Below are 25,742 nucleotides of genomic sequence, written 5' to 3'. Positions count from 1 at the left end.
AGACTTGCATTCTACACCTTTCACCAGCTTCGTTGCCCTTCTTTGGACTCTCTCCAGCACCTCAATGTCTCTGTTGTAGTGATGGGCCCAAAACTGAACACACTCTTCACCAGTGCCGAGTACAGGGGGACAATCACTTCCCTAGTCCTGCTGGCCACACCATTTCTGATACAAGCCAGGATGCTGTTGGCCTTCTTGGCCACCTGGGCACACTGCTGGCTCATATTCAGCTGGCCATCGATCAACATCCCCAGGTCCTTTACCACCAGGCATCTTTCCAGCCACTCTTACCCAAGCCTGTAGCGTTGCATGGGGTTGTTGTGACCCAAGTGCAGGACCTGACTCTTGGCCTTGTTGAACCTCATACGGTTGGCCTCAGCCCATCAATCCAGCCTGTCGAGACCCCTCTGCAGAGCATTCCTGCCCTCACGGAGATCAACAGTCCCGCCCAACTTGGTTGGCACTGCAGCATATACTGAGCACCAAGGAATAAAATGTAATGAGGAAGACAGGTTACTGACACAGAGCCATATAGACTGCTTTGTAAAATGGACAACAGAAGAAAAAATTGCATCCAACATTGCAACATTAATAGACTAATTTCTCTAGCTCGTTTGTCAAAATAAGAAGTCCATTTGATCATAATTTACTCCTACTTACAAAAGGAGAAAAAATTCAGTACCAAAATGATCAACTGAACAATCAGGTAGAATGCAGACAAGGAGGAAAGCCTCACAAATTGGAATCCATGCATTCCCAATTGGAGGTAAAATGCAGTTTTACCCAAGAATAGTTAACTGTTGCAAGAAAACAAAATGCAATAAAATTCTTTGTTATTCAGAATCTTTAAATTAATACTGTATTTTCCCCAAAAGTCCTTCCAGTCTAGCCATATAAATATTTTTTGTTTTAAATTACTAGGAGGAACCACGAACTGAAATGCTACTTCTGATACACAAAAGATGAGGCTGAATGGTCATCTTCCCTTCAGCTTTAAAATCTATGGGAAAATCTGGATGAAAAGGAAAAGCAACTGTCACTCACCAAACCACTGTCAATTCTTTTGCTTTTAGCTGTTCACAGGGGCTACACTGACAGCATCTTTCAACACTAAATGAATAAATATAGAAGTAGTTTTAAGACAGTATCCTCAGTCTTTCAGATCAAAGTATATCATAACCACAAAATGAGGACAAAGTATTTGTCCTTCTGCATCACGGGTTACCATCAGCTACTGATTACTAGCAGAAATTGAATGTGACTAAAACTAACGTGTGATAAGAATAGCAATCCATATGCGTACCCAAAACCTGAAGGTCTTCAATACTCTGTAATCCAAAATGAGGAAATTTTTCTCAGTGCTAAGACGAAACACCCATGACTGACTTACCTTCTGAATGAATTTCTCAACACTCTGTACAACGTGCTTGTAGAACTGAAAAATAAAATAATATTTCAATAGAGAAGAAAATCTGAAAATGCATATACTTGTTCAAGTCAAGCAATATTGACAGTAAAACCAGAATTAGGAACTTTGGTTGATTAACCAGCAATCCAGTACCTACAGCTGAGTATGCTGTCTTCCTTAGAACATTTAACAGCATATAAAAAAGCTAATCTCGCTTTTTCTTGCCTTTTGAAGGTATTTTCCACTGGAAATTTTTAATGTGTACTTGTTTAGTTAGAACTAAGAGAATAATATAATTGTTCCTCCAAAAACAGTTATTTCATTGTACATGACTGAAGATGTTAGCTTTATGTTACTAAGCACAGCAGTTCTCTGTATTTCATTTGTTTTCCAAGTGTTCACTTCAATAACCTAAAAACATGAATAGAGGAAGACTTACAACATCTGCTGAATACTTTTAAAATGGGCCTTTTTTTTAATCTCACATATCATCACAATGGCTCTATATCATCTCAATAACTGCTGTACACAATTAAATGTTGATATTGAAATAAGAGTGGAGTGCTGTTTTCTGCTGTTCTGTTGCTCTTTGGCAATTGGTTTCACTTTGTGGCAAGAAAAGTCTTTAATTAGTGTACTAATGCTAAAACTTAAGAACAATTTGTATCCAAGCAACTTAAAAAATAAAATCTATGAACAATACCCATGAAAAGGTATGCTAGGAATTTATAAAAATTAAATAAAACTTAAACAATTGTATTGATCCAGTGGCATACATATCTTACTTTTCTTTTTTTTGGGGGGGGGTCAGGGGGAAGGGGAATTGTACTTTTATACTTATTCATCTGTTCTCAGGCAATGTCAGTGTTTCCTTTTTAAACGGAGGAAAAAACCCCCTGTCTTTCAGATCTGATTGAAGAGTCAAATTGGTGTAATTCTTTCTCACACATGACAACCAGCAAATGAAAGTCATACAACAAATTAAGCCTTCTGCTTCACTCCTGAAAATCCCATCACTATCAATTTGATCATAACTTGGAAATTGTACACACAACAAGGGAGGTGGAAAGTTCTGAAGCAAGTTCTTTAAGCTATTCAGTTACTTTGACACAGATGAGAAACAGAAAGGAAGTCAAAAGAAGTTAGCCAATTTCTTACCTTTATAGCCTTGATTGCTGCTTTGGTGATCTGTGTCATTTTAGCTTTAGAAATGGGTGGCTTATAATCATTCAGCGAGTACAACTGCCAAAAAAAAAACCAAACAACAGTTATCAGAAATATATTCTGCAGTTGTAAGCAGTATAAAAATACACTATTTTTCCACAAGAAAATGCCACTTTTAATTTTCATTGGATTTTAAGTATATATTACACCAGAAAAGGCATCCCCACTTAAGAAAAAATAAAAAGGCCCAATAAAATGTAATGTAAGGTCCAAAATGCGTAAACGATAACAGGTTTTTCTTTGCAATAGTCACCATATACCTAGTTTTACTAGTACTAAATACATCAGACACCTTCGGGTGAAGTTACAAAGGAAATACATACGGTATGCAGATATGGTAGCTCTCATTAAGTCTTTCTTTCTAGGGCAAAAAAAATAATATACTTGACTACCTTTATGGAAGCATAACAGAAGCTTAACTGTACTTACGATATTCATCATCATATGCCTGCTGAATCAAATCTTTTTTATTTTCCATTAAACAAAAAAAATCCAGCCCAGTGAGAATGAGCATGTAGCAATTCTGCCACTTAAAACAGCAGATTTGGAAAAAGTACAGACTTCCTTCACTCACTGCGTTAACTGGGAGAAATAACATCTCAGAAGTATTACAAATGCTTAAGCAAAAATCCAGCTGGGTTCTCAATTTTAAACATAGCTTTGCAACTTCATTAATACCTAACCACCAGAACAGCCACAATACACAGGTAGCAGAGTTTTGCAACAAGCTTCTCCCAGGATGCAGCAATAACTCTATTCCGTTTACTAGTATATACATCTCCTAGCAGAAGCAATCCAGCACGACAGATACTCATCAAAAGTCTGCTACATAGCGAGAACTGTACATGAACTAACTTCATAGCTATGACTGATAGGTGGTAATTAGAAACAACTCCTTCCTTCCCACTGAGTCAGGACTCCATCGTCCAAGGCTATTTATTTGCTGTGAAAATCTCTGATTATTCACAACACATGGCTTTGAACAAAATGCTGTTCTTTTCTCCTTCAAACCTAGGTGTTAACAGACAAGGTACTGCCTAGTATTTGCTGCTTTTGTACATAAAAAGACCAGGTACAAAACGCCAAACCAGTTTTAAGGATATTCTTGACTTAACTTACATGGTGTTTTTGTTTACAACACACGTTTTTAGAAGCACATTAGCTCCAATATAGAGCCCTGATAATGGGAATGACCATCCATAGACAATTTTTCGTTTCTTTCCTAAAGACAGGAAGAACGGGAGTTTTTCCACAAAATGGTCACTGAAACAGAAATAAAGCGAAAAGACCCCTCTCCTCTCCTACTACACACCCTGACCAATGCAATATATTGAACTAGATTAATAACCATACAGATATTAACAGTATCTTTAACTTCCTAAGATTCATTGAATTCTTGGCAAACCAATAGCTCAGAAAACAGAATTCAGAATTGTTTACATTTAACAAAGTAAAATGTAACAGTAAAAAAGGTGACACAGCAGAAAGGATTAGACAAATCTTAAATGTAGGTCATGCTCCCCAAGTTGGTTATAATAATTCATCGCTCTGAAACTAACAAGTAGATATTCTGCAGGGAGAAGGATTTCTTCTCCCTGCAAGCACGAGATGCTTTTTTTCTATCCTTTCCTGTCAAAAAAACTTTTAACTAAAATTTTGTATAGCTGTCAAAAGACAAGCTGAAAAAATTGGTTTGTCCAAGCATAAGTATGTGTCTTCTCACCTTGAAAGCATTTCCATTAAAACAGTGAAATTATAACCAGTTCACAGCTAGATATCCACTTTTAAAACAACTCTTACTACTTCTCACTAATGCTAATTGCTGTTGCAAAATACTGTGACTTATTTACATGCTTCTTATACAACGAAAAGCAATATGCTTCTAGAATTCAAATACATAAATGCTCTTCACCACCATGGTGGAAAGGGAGAAAAGAGGCAGAAAATCAAGAGTCTCCAATCAGTTTCTTCTCTGTTTTATACTCATAGTTCAGTGCCCAATTTCCAGTTACTCACAGACGGTTTACCAGACTGTGGGGCACTCATCCTGGCTACTGGCTTGGCTGGATGATGTGCAACTACAGCTAAACTACTTTTGGGGCCACTACAATGCCAGAAACACTTTGTTTCTATTCAGGCAGCGGCTTAGCACAGTCAGTTTGGGTATTCCTGGCCAGCATTCTCAAAGCCATACTCTCAATACTAGTAAAAGCAATTCAGAGATACGTGAGCAAATATGACAAATATGAAATCAGCCTAGATTCAATAAGCCACCTTGCCAACACCAAAACAGCCCAGAAGAGACAGGAACACTAGCTCCTTCACCTATGACATACACAGCTATAAGGAGGCAGAACCGCTGACTCACATAGATATACTGGGACCACACCTGACCAGTCCAACAGCTTTGAAATGATCAGGGAAAAAAAAGGGTACGGGGCACTTCAAAGCATCAAGAAAGCTACAACACAGTGCTGGGAAACACAGAAGAGTTGCACACAACTGATTCTGAAGCATCAACTGTGTGCAGTCACGTATCTTAGTACCACACATCCGGAATATGCCAAAAACCAACAGGGTAACATGGGTTGCTGCTAGCATCTCATTATTTCAGGTAGCAGAGCATCAAATTTAGCATTATGCTTAAGGACAGATAATTCAAGCTAGAAAAAGAAAAAAAATGAACCAAAAGAAACAGCAAAATTAAGAGCATACCTCCGCAGAGATAGGCTTTTTGGACAATGGATACACTTCTTCCAGGTTTTAAGGAAAACACAAATCCCAATTTTAGTACCTGAAAGAATCACAGAATCAATGAGGTTGGAAGAGACCTCTGGGATCATCGAGTCCAACCATTGCCCTGACACCACCCTGTCAACTAGATCATGGCACTAAGTGCCATGTCCAGTCTTTTCTTAATCCAGAGATGGTGACTCCACCACCTCCCTGGGCAGCCCATTCCAATGTCTAATGACCTTTTCTGAAAAGAAATGCTTCCTAATGTCCAACCTGAACCTCCCTTGGTGAAGCTTGAGGCTGTGTCCTCTTGTCCTATCGCTAGTTGCCCGGGAGAAGAGGCCAACTCCCCCTTTACTACAACCTCCCTTCAGGTAGTTGTAGACGGCAATAAGGTCACCTCTGAGCCTCCTCTTCTCCAGGCTAAACAACCCCAGCTCCCTCAGCCGTTCCTCATAGGTCAGACTCTCCAGACCCTTCACCAGCTTGGTCGCCCGCCTCTGGACTCGCTCCAACACCTCAACATCTTTCTTGAAGTGCGGGGCCCAGAACTGGACACAGTACTCAAGATGCGGCCTCACCAGTGCCGAGTACAGAGGGACGATCACTTCCCTAGACCGGCTGGCTACACTATTCCTAATAGAGGCCAGGATGCCATTGGCCTTCTTGGCCACCTGGGCACACTGCTGGCTCATGTTTAGCCGGCTGTCGATCAGCACCCCCAGGTCTCTTTCCGCCGGGCCGCTTTCTAACCACTCTTCCCCCAGCCTGTAGCGCTGCAGGGGGTTGTTGTGGCCAAAGTGTAAGACCCGGCACTTGTTCTTGTTGAACCTCATGCCGTTGGTCTCGGCCCATCTATCTAACCTGTCCAGATCCCTCTGTAGGGCCCTACCCTCCAGCAGATCAACATTCCCACCCAGCTTGGTGTCATCTGCAAATTTGCTGAGGGTGCACTCAATCCCTACATCTAGATCATCTATAAAGATATTGAACAGCACCGGCCCCAGAACTGAGCCCTGGGGAACACCGCTAGTGACCGGCCGCCAGTTGGACTTTGCCCCATTCACCACCACTCTCTGGGCTCGGCCATCCAGCCAGTTTTCAACCCATTGAAGAGTCCACCCATCCAAGCCCCGGGCAGCCAGTTTGTCCAGGAGGATGCTGTGGGAGACAGTGTCAAATGCCTTACTGAAGTCTAGATAGGCTACATCCACAGCCCTGCCCTCATCTACTAAGCGGGTCACTTGGTCATAGAAGGAGACCAGGTTGATCGAGCAGGACCTGCCTTTCATGAATCCATGTTGGCTGGCCCCGATGCCCCGATTGTCCTGCATGTGCCGTGTAATGGCACTCAGGATGATCTGTTCCATCACCTTGCTTGGCACCAAGGTCAGGCTGACAGGCCTATAGTTCCCTGGATCGTCCTTCCAGGAAGCCAAGAAACAAAACATCTTTGTCTTTAGAACCTTCTAATTTCCTGTAAATATATTTCATTTTGAAAAGTACATTCACTTGGAAAACCAGTGATTTAGGTCTGTCGGTGCATGGCAGAAGTCCAAAGTAGCAGCATTTGTACAAGGGACAAAATGAGGGCCCAGTGTGAAACACCTACTTGCAATTTTGTAACCTTTAATGTAACACCTGCTTTTGGAAAAAAAAAATATTCAAGTTTTACCTAGAAAATTAAGAAATGGGAAATTTCTTAAAATTTCTTAACTCAATCTTTTATTATTAAACAGAATTTAACTATATAAAACACAGACATCCCCAGTATAGTTTAATCCAACCTGAAGAGGGCCAAAAAAACCCCCCCTTTTCTGAATACAAATATCCTAACATGCACAAACATCCTCCTGAATACCTACTGACAGTACCCATGTTCTTAGCTCTATCTTTAGCAAATTTATACATTATGTTTATTAATAGTCCATCAGGAATCTCACTACACTTATAATCATAAAATGGTTTGGGTCAGAAGGGACCTTTAAAGATCACTTAGTTCCACTTTCCCTGCCATTGGCACCTTTCACCAGAGCAGGCTGCTCAAAGCCCCATCCAACTTGATCTTGAACACTTCTAGGGAGGGGGCAGCCACAACTTCTCTGGGCAACCTGTTCCAGTCTCACCACATACACTGCAAAGAATTTCTTCCTTATATCTAATCTCAACCTACCTACTTTTAGTTTAAAACCGTTACCCCTTGTCCTATTGCTACAGGCCCTGGTAAAAATTTTCTTGTCATCTTTCTTATAAGCCCCCTTTAAGTATTGAAGGGGCTCAAAAAGGTCTCTCTGAAGCCTTCTCTTCTCCAGGCTGAAAAACCTCAACTCTCTCTCAGCCTTTCTTCATAGGAGAGCTGCTCCATCCCTCTGATCATTTTCATGGCCCTCCTCTGGATCCACTCCAACGGGTCTGTATCTTTCTTGTGCTGCGGACCCCAGAGCTGGACACAGTACTCCAGGTGAGGTCTCACCAGAGCAGAGTAGAGGCGGAGAATCACCTCCCTCGACCTGCTGGCCACGCTGCTTTTGACACAGCCCAGGATACAGTTGGCTTTCTCAGCTGCAAGCGGACACTGCCGGCTCACGTCCAATTTTTCATCCACCAATATCCCCAAGTCCTTCTCCGGAGGGCTGTTCTGAATCCTTTCATCACCCAGTCTGTACTGATGCTGGTGATTGCCCTGGCCCAGACGCAGGAGGACCTTGCATTTGGCCTTGCTGAACTTCATGCGGTTCGCACAGGCCCTCTCCTCAAGCCTTTCAGGGTCCCTCTGGATGGCATCCCTTCCCTCAAGCATACCAACTGCACCACGCAGATTGGTGTCGTCTGCAAACGTGTTGAGGGCACACTCAATCCCACTCTCTATGTCATTAATAAAGATATTAAATAGTATCGGTTCCAATATGGACCCCTGTGGGACACCACTTGTTTCTGATCTCTGTTTGGACATTGAACCATTAACTGCAACTCTCTGGATGCTGCCATCCAACCAACTCCTTATCCATTGAATAGTCCATCCATCCAGCCCATTTGCTCTACTGCTAAGCTGGGTAGAGAAGCAAGACTTGGTTGCCTCTCTAGTAATGAAAACTTTGTTTTTTCATCTACCACAGATGATTTTTAAGATGGTAGGCATTTAAAGAAATCAGATATTCTTCAAATCCAGTTAAAGCAAAATAACTGCAATTTAATTCAGGATTATAAAATATGAAAATAGTTAAATATATATATATTATTTTTGTTTTTAAAACCTGTGCTTATATTCTGGCTCATTTTTTCCTTTTGTACAAATGCTTAGCCAAAATAGTTTGCTATAATTATTTACCGATCATGCTTTTGTAAGGCATTCATGCTCACTGGCAGAAGATAACTGCTTGCCCTTACATAAAAGAAGCCTTTAAACAAACTAGGAAAAATGGCAACATGGCTAAACAGTAAATTTACATATAATTTTACTTCAGGTACTTTCCCTTAAGTAAAATTATATATTTCAGAAAATCAGAAGTGGTATCCAAAGGGGGGGAGTGACCATAAGCTCTAGCTGGTGATGCACATGTAAAAAATAAAGCAATCAAGTTTGAGAAACCAACAGGAAGAAGCATAAAAATCAGCCCTTTTCAGAAGTGAGGAGGAATAGCAGATCTATTAGAGTACTCCTCCAGGACAATCAGCACATAAAGAAAGACTCATAGGAGTTAAAGCCCTACAGAAAAAAAATCTTCCCCTTCTCTCTTTAGATCTACACACAGTGGAAAAACTGTGGAGACTTCCCATACCAGAATCCTCCTCAAGTGGTACATAAGAAGGCAAAGAACCTCAAAATGTGAAAAATAATGAAGTTCTAGAATGGAACTCAACAACAGTAGCTGTGATTCGCGAATTCTCACTTAGTCTCAATCTTGTAGCTCTAAGAGACAGGAAAAGCAACATGAATTTCTGACAAGGGTTCAAGGGGAGAATTAGGAAACAACAGATCAGTTAGGTTCAATGTTTGTACAGAAATATTTGTATAAATTATTCAAAATAAAAGAATTAGTGGGCACACAGGTAATTCCATGCAACTGTTGTAAGGAAAAGCCACATCTCGGTCTACTGTCCTTCTCTGAAAGACTCAGTGACCACACTGAGAGATCACTGATGTAGTCTATCTGGACTACCAAAAGACATTTACCAAACATGTCTCACGAAAGGCTCCAAAGAAACTAAGCTCTCCTAAACAGGCCCTTGCATGACAAATAACTTGACCATTAACTCCTTAAAGACAGCCAGCAAACAATTTGAATAAACAGTCATTCTGCTCATAGTAGAGGGAAGTCCCAGTAGAGTCCCACTTGTGATGGGGACTGTGCCTGTGCTGTCATGTATATTCTGGATAGGACAAAGTCAGACTATGAAAAGCTGCAGAGGAACATCAGTGACACTAAGGAGTAATAAAAAGGTAGCCAAATTAGGCATGAGCACACTTGAAGTAGCAGACGCTGGCTTTGAAGCTGATTACTGCCATTCAGGAAAGGGATGTGCTGATACACGAGACGTTTCTTTGAAGGCATCAACTCAACAGTAAACCAGAAAAATCTCAGCAGTAAATGCAGCAAATGGACTTTTAGAACCACAACATTATTTAGGCAACTGTACTAACCTACAGGGCACTCTTAACCTCTCAATACTTCTGGAATTCCTGCTCTCCCCTCTAATCTCCAAAGCTGGCATGAAATCATTAGGGATAATGAAAACTATGGAGAAGCTTTTAAGGAACAAAGGTGGCCAGGATTCTTCAGCCTGCAAACAGGATTACTGAGAGGATGGCAGATGTCAATACCATCTGAGTAGTGGAGATCAACTGGGAAGGATAGGACTGGAGGAGCACACGAAATGAGATGAGCAGGGAGTGAGAGCCAGGCTGGCGGATGTGGCTCCAGACTGCCTCAGCCTGGGAGGGCAGCTCTGGCGTGCCTCGGAAGGACCTGACTCACTCCTGAACTGTTATCACCAACTTACTAAGTCTGTGCCCAGATACCATAATGAAACACACCCACTCTTTTAAATAACTGTATAAAGTACAGTTAGCTATCTGAATGCTAGTATAAAATGCAGCTCTCAGTTTAAAAGAACTTACTCAAATGAAGTTTGAGCCTTATCACATCAGGCAGCTGCATTTTTTCCACAATAGAAATACAGTTCATTTAAGAAGGTCAAAAGTGAAACGCTGTAATCTTCAAGAGGCAGGCAAAACCAGAAGTTTCAGAGGTTTTGAAGCACACTAGTCACATTTACAATACAAGCAAGAAGAAGAAAGCAAAGGAGCAGACACACAAACCATTATGCAAACTTCAAAAAACATGCTTTACAGCTGAGCTACCATACGATTCTGTGAGTCATGAGGAAAATCTGCCTAATTCGATTCACTAGCCATCTACCTGCTTTTCTGGTTAAACATCAAGTCATACGAAACACTTGCCTAAAAAGACAAAAACTGATCAGTATTTCGTTGAGCATCTGATCACTATTCATAGATACCTGACCACCAATGAAACCTGTTTTCCCTAGTCATTTTCGTAAATTCAAAGTTGGAAGGACTTGCATAGTGGAAGAATTTGCATCATTTCTTACGTGAAAAAATGTTGAGAGGGCACGGAGTAAATGCACGCAGACCAATATGATCGTTAAGCAGATCTCGTTTATTTACGTATCTGAGGGTACATTTATACTATTCTATTGAGGGTACATTTATACTATTCTATTTTTGTACACACTCTGTGTACATGTCATTTCTATTATGATTGGTTAGTATGCTTTGTTCACACACCTCTATATTAGTTCTGATTGGCTTATGCTAAAAAGTTATATCTTGCAGGTGCAGCATTCTTTCTTATTTTTCAACTTCCCTATATCTTATTTTTCTCATAGCCAAGGTCCTCAACTTCCCCCATAGCTTGTTGGTCTCATAGCCAAGGCCCTTGTTCTGTATTATGATTGGTCACTTCATCACCACCCCATTACCACCCCCTGGACATGCCTGGACATAGCTCGTTCAGTACCTCGTTCCCACCATTGTCCCGTGGGAACCCCACAAAAAAACAGTAAGTACAGAAACTTGCTGTTGAAATCTGAGGCACTGCTGTAGTGAGCACCACAGTTTGGAGTGTCTTTTTAAAATGTATGCTAAGAGAGTAAAAATTTATCCCCCAACACTGCTCATCTATCACTAGTTGATGATATACATACATATCAAAATCTGATTCAAAAACCACCTCACACATTGTCGGATCAATTTATTTTCCCCATTCATTTAGTAATTGATTTTGCACCAGAAACTAAAAAGAATATGCTGATCTACATAAAACCAATATTCATCTCCCAGCTATCCTAATATCTAGAGGGGAGAAAGAGTCTCCTGATACTTGCTCAGAAAAGAGCACTACTGGAAAGAGCTACATGCTCACCCAAGAGCCATTCTGACACAAAGGCTCTCCTGAGCAAAGTCCCTACAGCACAGACACAACATATGGGAGAATGCTGCTTCAGTAAGACCAACAGACTTGAATAAATTGAAAGGATAAACCCGGATAAAAAAAAAAATTATAAAAATCCATTACAAAATTATACAAAGCTTTGTTTTGTACTGTCCATTCTTGAACTATGGGACTTTACTTGGAAAACTAAAGGTGAGACATTTCCTCCTTGAAGGTGGATGGCATTATCACACACAAAATTAACTTGAGTGACAGAAAGAAGCTGCAAGTCTGATGCTAAAAGAAACAAAACGAATGACTTTCAAAGAACACAAGTGTTAAGAAAAAACAAAGACTAAACTCTACAGAATTTGACGGGGGGTGGGGGGAAGTGTAACACAATCAGAGACAAGTCACAAGGAGTCTGACTGTACTGGTAAGAGAAACTATTTCCAAACTGTTTGCTCAGTTTTTGAAAAAACAAGCGTTAAATAATCAAGTTAGAAAGAACATTAAATGCAGGCTTCCCATATGACCTTTTGGGAATAATATTATTTTCCTCTGTGAGAAAAAGCATAGCAAAAGTAAAGTTACTGTAAAGAGTGCCAGCGATTTTTTCAACTCAGCGCACTTAATAGTAGCATACGTTTGATTGCAACGTCAATGAAAAGTCAATGTTCTATCGGTCTATTCTAGAAAGCTGTGGCCAAGACTCTGAACTGCCTGTCTCAAGTATTCTAGATGACTGAACATGCTCAGCTCCAAACACATTGCAAACAATACCGCAAACTACAAAATACAAATGAACATTGATCTTCCTCAGCCATTTTAGCTGAAGAAAACATCAGTTCAATGTGCAGTGAATTTGTGTCAGGGGGAGGTTGTTCTACTGCTTTCCTGTATGATGATTCCACCCAGCCATGCCCTACACACATCGCCATTTTCATAATTAGGTGGGGGACAATCAATAAACCTTTGACAGAAATATGCACGTTTGACTAAACGCTGAAGATAAATCACAGGCAATCCTTAAAGGGAAGGCTTGAATCTGAATGGCTCTTCAGGGACAAAATGAGTCCACAAAGATACACTTACCACCAAATCCTAGTCTGTGTCAATGAAAGCAATTCCCAGGGTAATGACCTTGCATACTAAGAATCAGATGCAAGACAAATGGCCGTGTAAGCACGTAACAGCGTATTAGACAGACAGCACTGAAAGTCTTCAAGATGATCAAAGCAATAGGTAGTTTTAAGGGTGGATTTTTGTTCTGGTTTTGTAAGACTACCTCTGAACCTGTTTTGTTACTGTCTGAATTATAAAAATAAATTTTGCTCTTTTTTTAAGTTCTTATCCTAACTCAACTGTACAGAAACATAAGAGAGACACAGAGGGTCAAACTTGCATCACATCTCCAAAACAATCAGTAACTCCTCCCCATGTGTCCTTAGTAGGGTGTATAACAGCTAACCAATTCACCTTGAAATCACACCTCAAAAACCATCCTTATCCAGCTGTGCTTCACTCCTCCAACTTAGCTTTGTGTCACACCAAAACATTCAGTAGCATGACTTACTGCCACAGGAAGGTGAAAAACCCCAGCGTGTTACTCATACTGTTAACCAAGTCTATTGCTTAACAGGAATGTGAGTTGGAAAATTCTCAGTGGAGGACCTGAGACACAGAGGCTCAGGTGTGCTCGTGTGATCCTGACTCATGCCCATTCCTCAGTGAGAGGAAGACCCTCTCACTGTATAGATATCAAATATGCCACGTTCCTTTTCCAGTTCCTCCAGAATGTCCCAAAATTGCATATACACTCCCTTTTTTATTTATCCTCCACATCCAAAGCCTCACCAAGTCTTGGGATGTTCTTGTCAGACTTCACTCAGCCCTAGTCAGCTTGGCCATTTCAAGCATCAGGAAGACCAGGAAATTTGACAACAGAGATCACAGAATGTTAGGGATTGGAAGGGACCTCGAAAGATCATCTAGTCCAATCCCCCTGCCGGAGCAGGATTACCTAGATCATGTCACACAGGAACGCGTCCAGGCGGGTTTTGAAAGTCTCCAGAGAAGGAGACTCCACAACCTCTCTGGGCAGCCTGTTCCAGTGTTCGGTTACCCTCACCATAAAGAAGTTTTTCCTCATATTTATGTGGAACCTCCTGTGTTCCAGCTTGCACCCGTTGCCCCTTGTCCTGTCAAGGGATGTCACTGAGAAGAACCTGGCTCCATCCTCATGACACTTGCCCTTTACATATTTATAAACATGAATGAGGTCACCCCTCAGTCTCCTCTTCTCCAAGCTAAAGACACCCAGCTCCCTCAGCCTCTCCTCATAAGGGAGATGTTCCACTCCCTTAATCATCTTCGTGGCTCTGTGCTGGACTCTCTCTAGCAGTTCCCTGTCCTTCTTGAACTGAGGGGCCCAGAACTGGACACAATATTCCAGATGCAGCCACAGCAGGGCAGAGTAGAGGGGGAGGAGAACCTCTCTTGACCTACTAACCACACCCCTTCTAATACACCCCAGGATGCCATTGGCCTTCTTGGCCACAAGGGCACACTGCTGGCTCATGGTCATCCTGCTGTCCACTAGGACCCCCAGGTCCCTTTCCCCTAAGCTGCTCTCCAACAGGTCTGGTAACTGTTGCAAGCTCCCTGTCTAATCATACCTCTGGGCTGGGCTGAGCATCACCAAGGAGTAGCCACTTCTACTTGGCCCCCAGCAAGAACTGATGGTTCCTATCAGGACTGCTTTTCTCTGTCCCTCTCTGGTTCCCTCTTTTTAAATTGTTTTTATTCTTAACACCTCTCTACTTTCTCATAATAATTTATTTTTACCTCCTCTTTTTTTCTGGTATTTCCCCCCCGCCCCCTTACCTCTCCTGCTTTTCTTTGTGTTAGCACGTGGTAGAAAATCTGTTATTTACTGACGCATACCACTAGTTCAGAGAAAACTAACAGAAACTGCATTCAATAGATGATGTTTATGGAAGGTAATATACAGTTGCCCTTTTAGTGATATTTTCTCTGCATATTATTTTACCCACCAGCAACCCACAGCTCAGTAAGCCAATCCTGAGCCAGCACTAACTGATCTTTTTCGTAAAATCTCTGAATTCCCTCCACATAGGGAATTCAAATTTATTTATTTTTCAATACATGTAAATCTTTAGCATGCTCAACATCTTTTGGCAAAGGTGCATAGTTTAATCAAAACCTCTGCAGAGAAACTCTTTTTTCTTGATTTGAACCTGTGCTCATTAGTGACACTGGATTTACCTGGATTTCTGCATTGCAAAAAACAGTGATTTACCTCTTCTGTCTCCTCAGTACTACAGACCCCTATCTCATAATCTTCCAGTTATCTCTGTTCTAGCCTGAAGAGAGTATTAACATTCAGTAATTTCTCCTACAGACTTGTTCCACTCCTTTGACTGTTCTGTCTGCCATTCTCTGTACATGCAGTTCCGCCAACATTGTCTTGTGAGGTGCAAACTAGACTGCACGTGGCAGAAGACAGAGGTACTGGCAGTATGAGTCTCTATTTCTTTCCTAATAATTTCCAGGATTCTGATTGCTATTTTGACTACTGCTGAACTTTGAATAGGCATTTTCATTTCAGTTGCAAGATCTTATTAATTACCAAATGATATAATTTCAGTGCCCATCACTGTGTACTTAAAGCAAGGGTTGCCTTTTTCATACTATCTCCCCAGCCTGCATAACCACATTTAACCTGATGAAATTGCAGGGTGCCATCTAACAGTCAGTACAGCAATGTCCTTTTGCAATCCTTCATGGCTAGCCCTTGAGTAACAACATCCTGAATAACTTAATACTGTCAACAAAACTTTTTTTTCTCATTATTCTACCCCTTCTCCATAACATTTACGAATACATTGAAATGCACGTATTCCCAGCACAAACCCATATAAGATTCCATCATGAAAAAAGACAATTTATTTTTACATATGAACTTTTCCCCCCACCTCCCCTTTCAGCAGTCATCCATCAATATAAGGACGCACTCGCCATAGCAATCCAACTTTTTTTTCAAACTTTTGGGGATGGATCTTCTCAACTGCTTTTTGGAAATCCAAGTAACATCACCTGGTTCTTCCCTGTCCACGTGCTTTCCAATTCTCTCAAAGAACTAGCCTACATACACGACACATTATTTTCTTTCATAAAAGTCACACCAACTCTTCCTCATATTCACCTGTGCATTGTTTCAAACAAATTCAAATTCTTCTACTTACTTCTCATCACCTCCAATTGAGATATCTTTTCTGTTCTTACATTGGTTTAAAAAAAAAAAAAAAGCCTTAAGACTCAGTTTTTAGTATCATATCCTAAAACAAGCGTTTCTTCCATACCACTCTCTCCATTGCAGTCAATCAATATTATCTGGAAATAGATGGGAAATTGTCCTCACAGGGATTTTATATGCATTTGTTGGACAATGGAAAAAGTTATTTCCTCATGCACCTCCTTCAGAATTAACAGGTCCCAAATACAAGTTACATAGATTTACTACATAATGTACATTTAAGTATCACATCCAAGAAAAGACTAGGCTGGCAAATAAAGCCAATTATATTCACAATTTTGCATTTTCCTCTATCTGATAAAACAATGTAATGATTTGTACAGCAAAAAGCAATGATATTGAGAGCTAAGAAACTACATAAAAGGCGATATTCCAGTGCACACAAAAGTTATGCTTAACAGCATTATTAAAACTCCCTTTCCCCAACATAATTTTAAATAAATTAAGTCCTATTTCCAAACTTTGGGGAAAAAAACATGGACTTGCTCAAAGAGTTAATGAGCTATATAAATTACACAGTGGGAATGAGGGGAAAAGGCAAAAGATCAGGTTGATGCTATAGATAAGGCACTGTATTTCTGCTCTGTATTTTTTTCTTAATTCTGTTAAGAAAAGTGATCTTCAAAAAAAGGATTACTGAAATTCTGGGAATTAATCAGCGTATTTCAAATGTTGATTGTTCAGTAATGCAAGCTATTTTTATCATTACAACTGTAATTCAGAAAGTGCTTAAAAAGTTAATTCTATTGTAAATATCTGTAAAAAGTGAACTCTACTGCAAATAGCTGTAATTTACAAGGCAGTATACTACACAGTGCTAAGCTACCGTCTAAAGTTTCTCAAGTGAAGACCAGGCAGCATGCACATGAACTACATCCTTTGTGGATGGTCAGCTGCTTACAGAGCAAGTTACTGCATCTCCACGGAAGACAATGGCATACCGCACTTCTACAAAGCCCAGCACGTAATTCCAAGATCTTTCACCACTCTTATTCAACAGGCAAGAGAGCCAGACAGCTGTTTCCCTACCACAATTTTGAATAAAAATTAGAACAAAATACTAACTTTATTAAAATACAGCTTCATAAGTAATATATCCTTTTTCATACCTCTAGCAACATCTTACAAAGTCAAGAGAAGAGTGTCTAGGAAATAATTTTCCATATAAGTAATTTTGCCACTAGACGGCTTGAAAGCTATGAACACCTCTGGTCTAATGTGATCCATGTTACACTGTTACAGCAACTAAAAGAATAAACATTTTGGTACTGATACTCTAGGACTCAGATCAATCTCTAAGTATGAGATTATGACCAGAAGCAGTGTCAGGGGTATCAATTACACACATCTCTACTGAAATATTTTTACAGTTTTCTCTGGCTGCTACCAGGACACAACACTAAGCAGACATCATATATAATAATAAATGTCTGCAATTTCGATGTGCAAAAGACAAAATAAATACTCAGAAGTCAAGTCTAATACATATTACCTTAAAAAATTAAGTTAATTTCTTTCACATTTCAATAGCATTAAAATAATCCAAATCCAATTGTATATACAGAAATAGTCACTGAATCGCTTACCAAATATTTATATCACCACACTGCAAAGAACAAGAAAAGAGTATTGTCAGTTATTGTTTTAAAAAAATTGACAGAATCAACAAAGTTCTATTATGTTGCATTTTACACACTATCTTGAAATTTAATCTCTAGGAAAAGTTACCTAAATTACACAAGCCCGTCCCTCATTGAATAGGATTCTTCCTCGATGCTGAGACTAGGACCTATCAGTGAGAACTGTTATTTAAACCCAGTCTGCACCTTGTTGCTCTCTACGCTGTGCAGAAATGTTAAAACACATACCAATGATGTGCATGTAGGTTGACCAGAATGGCAGATGCTCCATTCTGCATAAGGTATTTCAGCTTGGAGGTAAAACAATGAAAAGTTCTTTTCTTCCAGTAACCAACCAAGACAATACAAGTTGCCAAAATCCAACATTAAAAAAAGCACAGAACAAGAGAGGGTTGAAACTCAACAGCAACTATCTTAATACAATTGTTTTCAGACACTTAACATGCATGACACGTGGTTTAAATTACAAACATAATAGTCAATATGTTTAATATCCCAGCGTGTGTCTTCCTTTTTACTGTTGCACTTAAATGATTTACAAAAAATGTAAAAGTAACTGAGAACACTCACAAGAAAAGCTTACCCCCTACACGTCAGTTGTATTATACACTCCTCTTCACATGCGTTTATGTTTAATGAGGATATCCGAATATTCATCCTAACTGAGTGTATAAGCAATTAAGTGAAATATGATGCAAAGGTGATACAGTAGTCTCTCCAGCCCATCACATTTCAGTGCACGAAGAAGACAGGTGTTACCGTTACTGCCTTTGCTCAGTCCTTCTCCTACCCCTTTCACTTTGAGGAAGCACAATTATGACTTTCAAATTTACTGAACCTGAAGGATTTGAGATGGATGACAAAATTCCATTTTAGTTGTCATATATTTATGCCAAAAGGCACATTACAGCCTGCTTACAATTTCCTCTAAACCCTCTTCATTACCACTTTCAAAGAAAGCTTCTAAGTTCTGTTGGTACAGACTGCTTTGTACAAACAGACTATGATCGTAAAACTGGAATTTAAAGAAACCACCCGGATTCCACTCTAGTCTCCTGAATCGCGTGCAACTACGAAATATGTTTAGTTCAGAATCGGCTCTAGAACATACTTCATTTGCTCCAGCCCTTTACAAGCCATAAAACACAATTCCCCTTTTTCTCTTTATGGTAACTTAGGATTTTGACTGCATGGGAACAAAAAGCTTAGAAAAACCTAAATGGACAACATAAAATAGCTAGGCAAGACTGAGCGCTTTACCAATGCCCAAACTCCCAACAACAGAAAGGAAAGATTGATCAAAGTCCAAATGATCTTTGAAAGCACATCACATAAGAAAGCAAGGAATATAACAGGGGTATTTCACTTTCTGCAATTCTCTCATCATTCCTGCCATATGGCTAATTTCCATCATTCATATTTTCTCATGATTTTATAGTTAATTCTAGATCACCAACAGGAAAATCAATCAGCTTCAGGCACAATGTCAGTCTCAGTAGATTTCCAGAGGCAAGCTTGTGGGCTGCCTGCACTGAAGAAGTGCCTTTCGTCCTTGTTGCAATGCACTGGTTTGGTAAAGCGTGGCACAGTATGGAGTTACATACTTTAGAGAAGTCTAAATACAATCACATCTCTACAATTGTGAGATATGAAATATAGGGACAGATCCTAAACATAATGAAAATCAAAGACTAGCACATTTTCTCTGCCAACTGTTTTTAGAGCTCAAAACAAAAGTTGTCCTGTCGTATTGATTTCAAAATGTCTTCTCCTTAGATATGGTTAAAATCCCCTGCATCCACCATGAAACTTCATGATTTAAAATTTTTAAGAAATCACGGTTTATAGCAGGTTGGATTTCTCCAACTAATATATTTGTTATATAAACATTCCTCCTTTCTTGTTAAGTGTTCCACTTTTCTGAAAATTAAGCAGCAGTGCCTACCACTGCATATCTGGTAACCAAGCTATGAAGATCAACATGTTATGTGAAGCTGTAATTTAGAGCAGATTCAGAAAATAACCTATTCTTTTTCACGTGAATCAGCTTTGTTTTGTTCATATATACAGGAGATTTGGTATTCCGAAAAACTTCAGTCTGATCAGATCTTTCCATAGGCTTCCAATAATCCGGTTAATATATTCTAAACTCTTTGGATTTAATCTCTGAAAAATCCAAATATATTTATGATTATTTCTCTTTTTAAAACTGCAATCACATCAATATCAAAATATTAGAACTGTATTTTTATCTATTGTACTAATTTCTAAGTTATCTGTCAGGAGAGCTCCATGAAGTCATGCCATGAGGCCAAGATTTTTAAACCAACAGTTTTATAGTGAGCAACAATTTACAGTATTTTGTACTTCTCTAAAGAAAAAATGAGCTATAGAATAATAGGCATGGAAGCCAAAGGATGTACATAATTCTACTTCAGTTTTTGAAAGTAACTAATAAATACTAAAAACAGAAACTCAAAAAACAAGGAAAGCCTTACCACTCAACTCCAAATGACTGAGTACTTGGAAATACTGAACCCTAGGCCACACAACGCAAGAAGATGCGTCTTCCGTAATATCTTTTCCCAAAATACATGCTATTTTAATTATAAATTCCAATTCAAACACGTAAGACGTTCACTGCCTTGCATAAAACACCTTGTGCAGCTGTCATCAGTGTTTATAAAAGAATATTTACTCCAATCTTTCAAAACTAATGTTATAGACAGAACTTCACAATAAACAAGCTCAAGGCTACCAAAACAGGTGCCTTCAATCTCAGCTGTTGCTACCCTACACTGTTTTACTGCTCAGCCACCACTGACCCAAACCACCATTCCTCGCTACTACTGCCTCCTGGATCTCAGCTCTGCCCCTCTGCTTTTACACATCTGCTTTTGTGCCCTCATTGTAAACAGGAACCAGAGCACCCTCTGCCAACCCTCAAAAACCATCAACAGCAAACACAGTAACAAAGGTGACAAGCCTTACCTTCCACCTATGTATTTTATAATATTAAACATGTGCATTATATTTCTGAATGTCAAAGCATGAGAAAAATGCCCATCAGATACCTGCTTGTATAATCACAAAGCTAGGAGAAAAGATAGCAATCCAGTATTATTAATCTGGAATTTAAAAAAAAAAAACCAACTCATACAATCAAAAAAATCTACCTGATAAAACCAGGTAAGCTCCGTAGGCAAACTCTTGGAAAAAAAGTGGAAAGAAAATTATAAATTGTTGTATACCCATAGTTGCCATTTTTGTACAAATGGTAGCTCACTTGCCAGAAGCGTAACAGCACAGAGTGGGCTGTTGCAAGAAATACACATTTATGGTGGGGACAAATCTGACAGAGGGTTATGGTGGCAATGCACTCATTTCCTCTTACTTCCTCCAAATTTTAACAATGCCTTTTAAAATTCTATTTAAAAAAAATGTCGTCTTTTGGTCAGTACAACTGGCAAGGACAGTTGCAGACAAGAGCTAGTGCAGTAGTAGCTGAAGATCCTCATTTTCTCTTAAAGAACACATACCCTACAGTGTACAAGCAGCTGCTGAATAAGGTTAATAATATTACCTAGCTGACTGCTGCTGCTGCCAGTGCTCCCAAGAAATAGTGCAGAAAAGTAGCTCCAAAGAAGCAAAGAAACGGAAGGAAAAAAATGCACATGCAATTCATGAAAAGTTCTCATACAGGAACGAGGGCTAATATTGTTTACTGAGTTCAAAGCCAAGCTCACTGAACTCTGGATACACACGTGAACCAACAATTACACGCCATTGTCCCAGGCCTCACAATGGAGTTACACCAGCGGTTGCTGAGGCCAAGAACACGGGCTCTAACCACGGCTGAATCAGCCACTTGGGATAGATTTCTCGCTGGCTGTCCGGAGGTAGAATGATGGACCAATTTTGCAGACAAGAAAAAAAGTGTGCCTCTTCCTAAGTGAAAAAAATCCTCATGAAAGTAATCAAGTGTCTAGACTGTATTTTAAGACCTGCTTTACCAAATACTTTTGTTCTGATTTTTTTTTTTCCTGTAAGAAAGCCATTTGGATTACTAGACTCCACTTTTACACCTGCCACAGGAAAACTGACTGCAGATGGCAAACTCAAATAAGATTTGTGAAGATAATTTCAAGTACTTTGACGAAGACTGTAGCCTCAGGCACGGTCTTAGTGAGTAGGTGAAAATCAAAGGATCTGAAGTCATTAGAGTTCAGAAGTGCACTTGTTTTAAACTACAAAATGGTTCACTGCTCTCTAAATGAGTAGCAAGCAGGATCGATACTCGTAACTATCCAGTTACAACTTGAGTGTTAGCAGAATCCGGACATCTACATTACCCTCCCAGGCTCATAGGGATCTAACCTAGACCACAGTTTAAGAAATTTAAAGTGAAGGCAGAAAAATAATCAATGCCTGTCCTATACTACTTCACGAGAGAAATATTAGTGAGAGAGAATAAGAAACAGACACAAATTTTCTCATTTTCTCAGCAGCTAGGAAAAAGCTCTGCAGATGTTTCAGGTGCTTCAGTCAACGTGAAACGTGCATCTGAATCTAGGAAAATATCTTGCCCGGGAGTAGCTTGCATGCCCTTTCACCGTTCCTCGTACGTAACTGCTAGTATCACTACTTGCACTAATCAAAGCCCTGGCTCCTCATGTCAGAAAGCATCCTTTTTATCACTCTCCCCAGACATTCAGCATCAATCTCTATTTAGCATCTTCATGAGGCATACCATTGAGCTTTTTTTAGCACCATCTGGCATTCTTTCATGAAAAAGTCGCCTCGATGACATAGAATATGTCATTTAAATAAAGTAGTCTAAACCAGAATACTTGATTTACACTTCTGCACTTTTGTGCACCTATACTCAGTAATTAAAACGTGGGTTATTTCCAAGGGTCACATTTCTGAAATGGTAGTTGACTGAACTGTTCCCCATCGCCACTTTAACGTACCTTCTGAAGAAACATCTTGATAAAGGTGACCAACAGACAATGAAGTGCAGACAACAGCATTGCCAGCAAATGATCAGTGACTGTTATGTCCCTACCATTGACAAATTTCCGAAGAACTAGTTAACCCAAAAGTAGCAATAATCACTTCATGTATCACTTCTTACCATCTTACATGGCTCTCACAACCATTCTGCACCACAAAAGCTCACTGTGACTCCGCTTTATGATGAGCTATGCGAGGACAACCATTTTCATTGTTAGTAACAGCTGAACCCCAACTTAGGAATGCTGCGGAAGTTTTAATTGTGACTCACACCCTAGTAAACATTTAGATTAACAAGAGAAAAGGCATAGGAACCCACATAACTATTTAAGCAAACTGTAATCACTACCTTAATCTTATAGTGCTTTCTGTGCATCCTCATCTTGAAACGCTTTAAGATGGAGCATATTCCATGTCTCTACGATGCTACTTAGTTTTCCATTCAGTTCCCTTGTATATGAAAAGATGAGCACCCAACTGTACAGAGAAAAGGAACTAAACTTTTTATACAAAACACGCTCAAATGAGCACAGCATTTCTGAAAGGAATCAGAAGACACATGACTTTCTTGTTCCTGGGCTTCAAAGCAGCTTTGCCTTATTCCTTTTTCTCTTTTTTTTAACCATACAATTGCCCTTTTCACAATTGCCTCTCCAATATCATAATATATTGTGTTGTCTGACAAATACAAAAACTGATAATTTTTCCACTACATTTCAGCTCCAATTTGTAGCACTGGATGCTAACAACTATCGTTCATTGGATTCAATAATATAAATTCTACAACCTAGGTATGTTTTCGAACTTTTTTAAGCTATCAAACTGCCCTACGTAGGTTTTACCATTGCTAACCTTCCAAATGGCTGTAGCTCAAAACCGCAGGTGCCACTCTCAGAAACTTATAAAGTACAAGTAATTTTCAATGATTTGACCGAAGTGTGCAGAGCTTATGCATGAGAAGTTTTTGTTTTTAAATAAAGAGCGTGCAAAAAAAACAGTAAGGGCAGCATCACAGACAGCAAGACTTAACCAAGCTCATAGGTGAAGAGATGTGTGCCTGTATGTGACTAAAGATACTGAGAAACTTTAAATGAATAGAAATGCTACGTTTAATTGAACTACATCAGTTTTTAAAGAAGTATCTAAGCCGAATTTGCCCTTTAAAACTTAAATAAATGTCCCTTCAAGATTCCTGTTATTCAATACTTAAAAGATGCAGTTAACATGCTAAACAAAGTGTTACTTCAAATACCCAGTCTCTGTTGTACTTCAAGCTAATTTGTGATTTCCATTTCCCCTAAAATAAATTCCAGCCTTACAACTATTTACATGTCCATAAAACTGTGTATATTTATTCTAGAGTCATATCGAAACAAATTAAAAAAGAATTAAATGTGTTTCAGAATTAAAGCATCCATCGGTCTCCTTCCACTCTTGTCTGCCCACATTCTTCATAAAGTGAAAAATAATTTGGAAATACAAAGCTTGCCACTGCAAAAAGGACAAGTATTGCAAGAAAACTCTGGGGAGTATAGCACCCAAAAACAACTTCATGTACAGTACCTGAAACCAATGTGAGAATGGCTAGCTTTGAAGCTGACAGCAAGACTTTAACACTGAACTGACTATATAACAAATACTGATTTTTTAATTATGTAAGTCTGCCATTAAAACATTACCATCTGAGTGCTGGAACTGTAACGGTACATATGCTTGCCTCTAGTCCATTTCAATACCTTTTTAACAGAATACATTTTATAGAACATATAAAGAATTTGAAACATTTCAGTCATTTTCTTCTGTTAAGACCTGTTCTTGACTTTGATGTTGCGCTTTTCAGAAAAATCTCAGGGCCTCAACTGAGACCTGGAGGATGGTTAGCCTTCATGATGTCAACTGCGGCAAATGATAGACTGTGTAGTATAAAACAGTACTGTTGAGGTAATTGGCAATAAGTCAGTTGTATAATATTTTTTTTCAGTTGCCAAGCAGTTTTAATCAAATAGTAACACATCATCCATTACATGAAAACAATACTGAGCATGTTTTATTTAGGAGTGTGATTATTTCTCATCTTTAAATTTACCTTTCCCAAGACTTTAAATGTTAGGGCTAATTTTATATCTACGATTAGGTACAGCACTGACAATGCCACGTACCATCGCTAGACATTGATGAGCTTTCTACAATAGCCGGCATTATTTCTAGCAGAGTTCAAATAAACTTGAGATATTTCTTTCTAATCAAAGATAAGCCTAGGTTAATCACTTCAATTCTGACTGTCATATAGGATAGCTATAATACAAGATATTGCTCAGCTCACACACACATCTGGAGTAAGCTATACTACCTAGATGGACAGCTGCCTTTATTTTCGCTTCATTGCAGAATCCGAACACAACTCTTTTCTTTAAAAAAACCCAATCAAAGAAAAAAAAACCCACCCAACTCCAGAAGTACCTAACCTGCAGACTTCAGTGTTTAAATGTATTTAGAATGTTCTTCCTCAAGCGTCATCTGGATTTCACCAGTAAGTTACATAAACTGTTGTAAAATTATTAACTGAATGCAAACTGTGTTAAGAGAGAGCATGGTAAAGTTTTTGCACAATTTAGTCTATCCCATCTGCTGCTAAATTTAATTTACATCTCTTTTAAGCCAAAAATCTCTAGAACAGAACTCTGACGTCATTTCTGGAGTATAACATGACCTTAAAACATAATATAAACATAGAAAAGCATTTTTAGAAGTGAAGTACAAATATTTGGTAAGTTAATCAAAAGCATTTAGGTACAGCACAAACTACAGTCTACAGACTCACACACTTCAGCTACTTTAAATATTTATTAATCATTTCACGGTTCTAAAATGCAAAATGTGTATAGCTCAGTTAGACCAGAGGCAACAATGGAAAGTTAAGTTAA

The 25,742-nt window shown here is 39.2% G+C and overlaps 1 protein-coding gene across 5 annotated transcripts in view; it reads right to left on the bottom strand.

The window, feature by feature from the left end:
* Window positions 1-25,742, bottom strand: part of SCAF8 (SR-related CTD associated factor 8) — a 104,735-nt gene that overhangs the window by 76,661 nt on the left and 2,332 nt on the right. For all 5 annotated transcript variants that reach the window (XR_011048617.1, XM_068405984.1, XM_068405974.1 and 2 more), the window contains exons 2-3: window positions 2,567-2,650; window positions 1,391-1,435 (exon numbers count right to left, since the gene is read on the bottom strand). Coding sequence is in view for 4 of the 5 variants with exons in the window: in XM_068405984.1 (XP_068262085.1) it covers window positions 1,391-1,435; window positions 2,567-2,650 (129 nt within the window). In the remaining variant the exon portion in view is untranslated. The remainder of the gene's footprint in view (window positions 1-1,390; window positions 1,436-2,566; window positions 2,651-25,742) is intronic.

This window comes from Nyctibius grandis, chromosome 1 (assembly GCF_013368605.1).
Source record: "Nyctibius grandis isolate bNycGra1 chromosome 1, bNycGra1.pri, whole genome shotgun sequence".
Taxonomy (NCBI): Eukaryota; Metazoa; Chordata; class Aves; order Nyctibiiformes; family Nyctibiidae; genus Nyctibius; species Nyctibius grandis.
The sequence above is the reverse complement of the archived record's forward strand: the minus strand, read 5'-3'. Positions and strand labels throughout refer to the sequence as shown.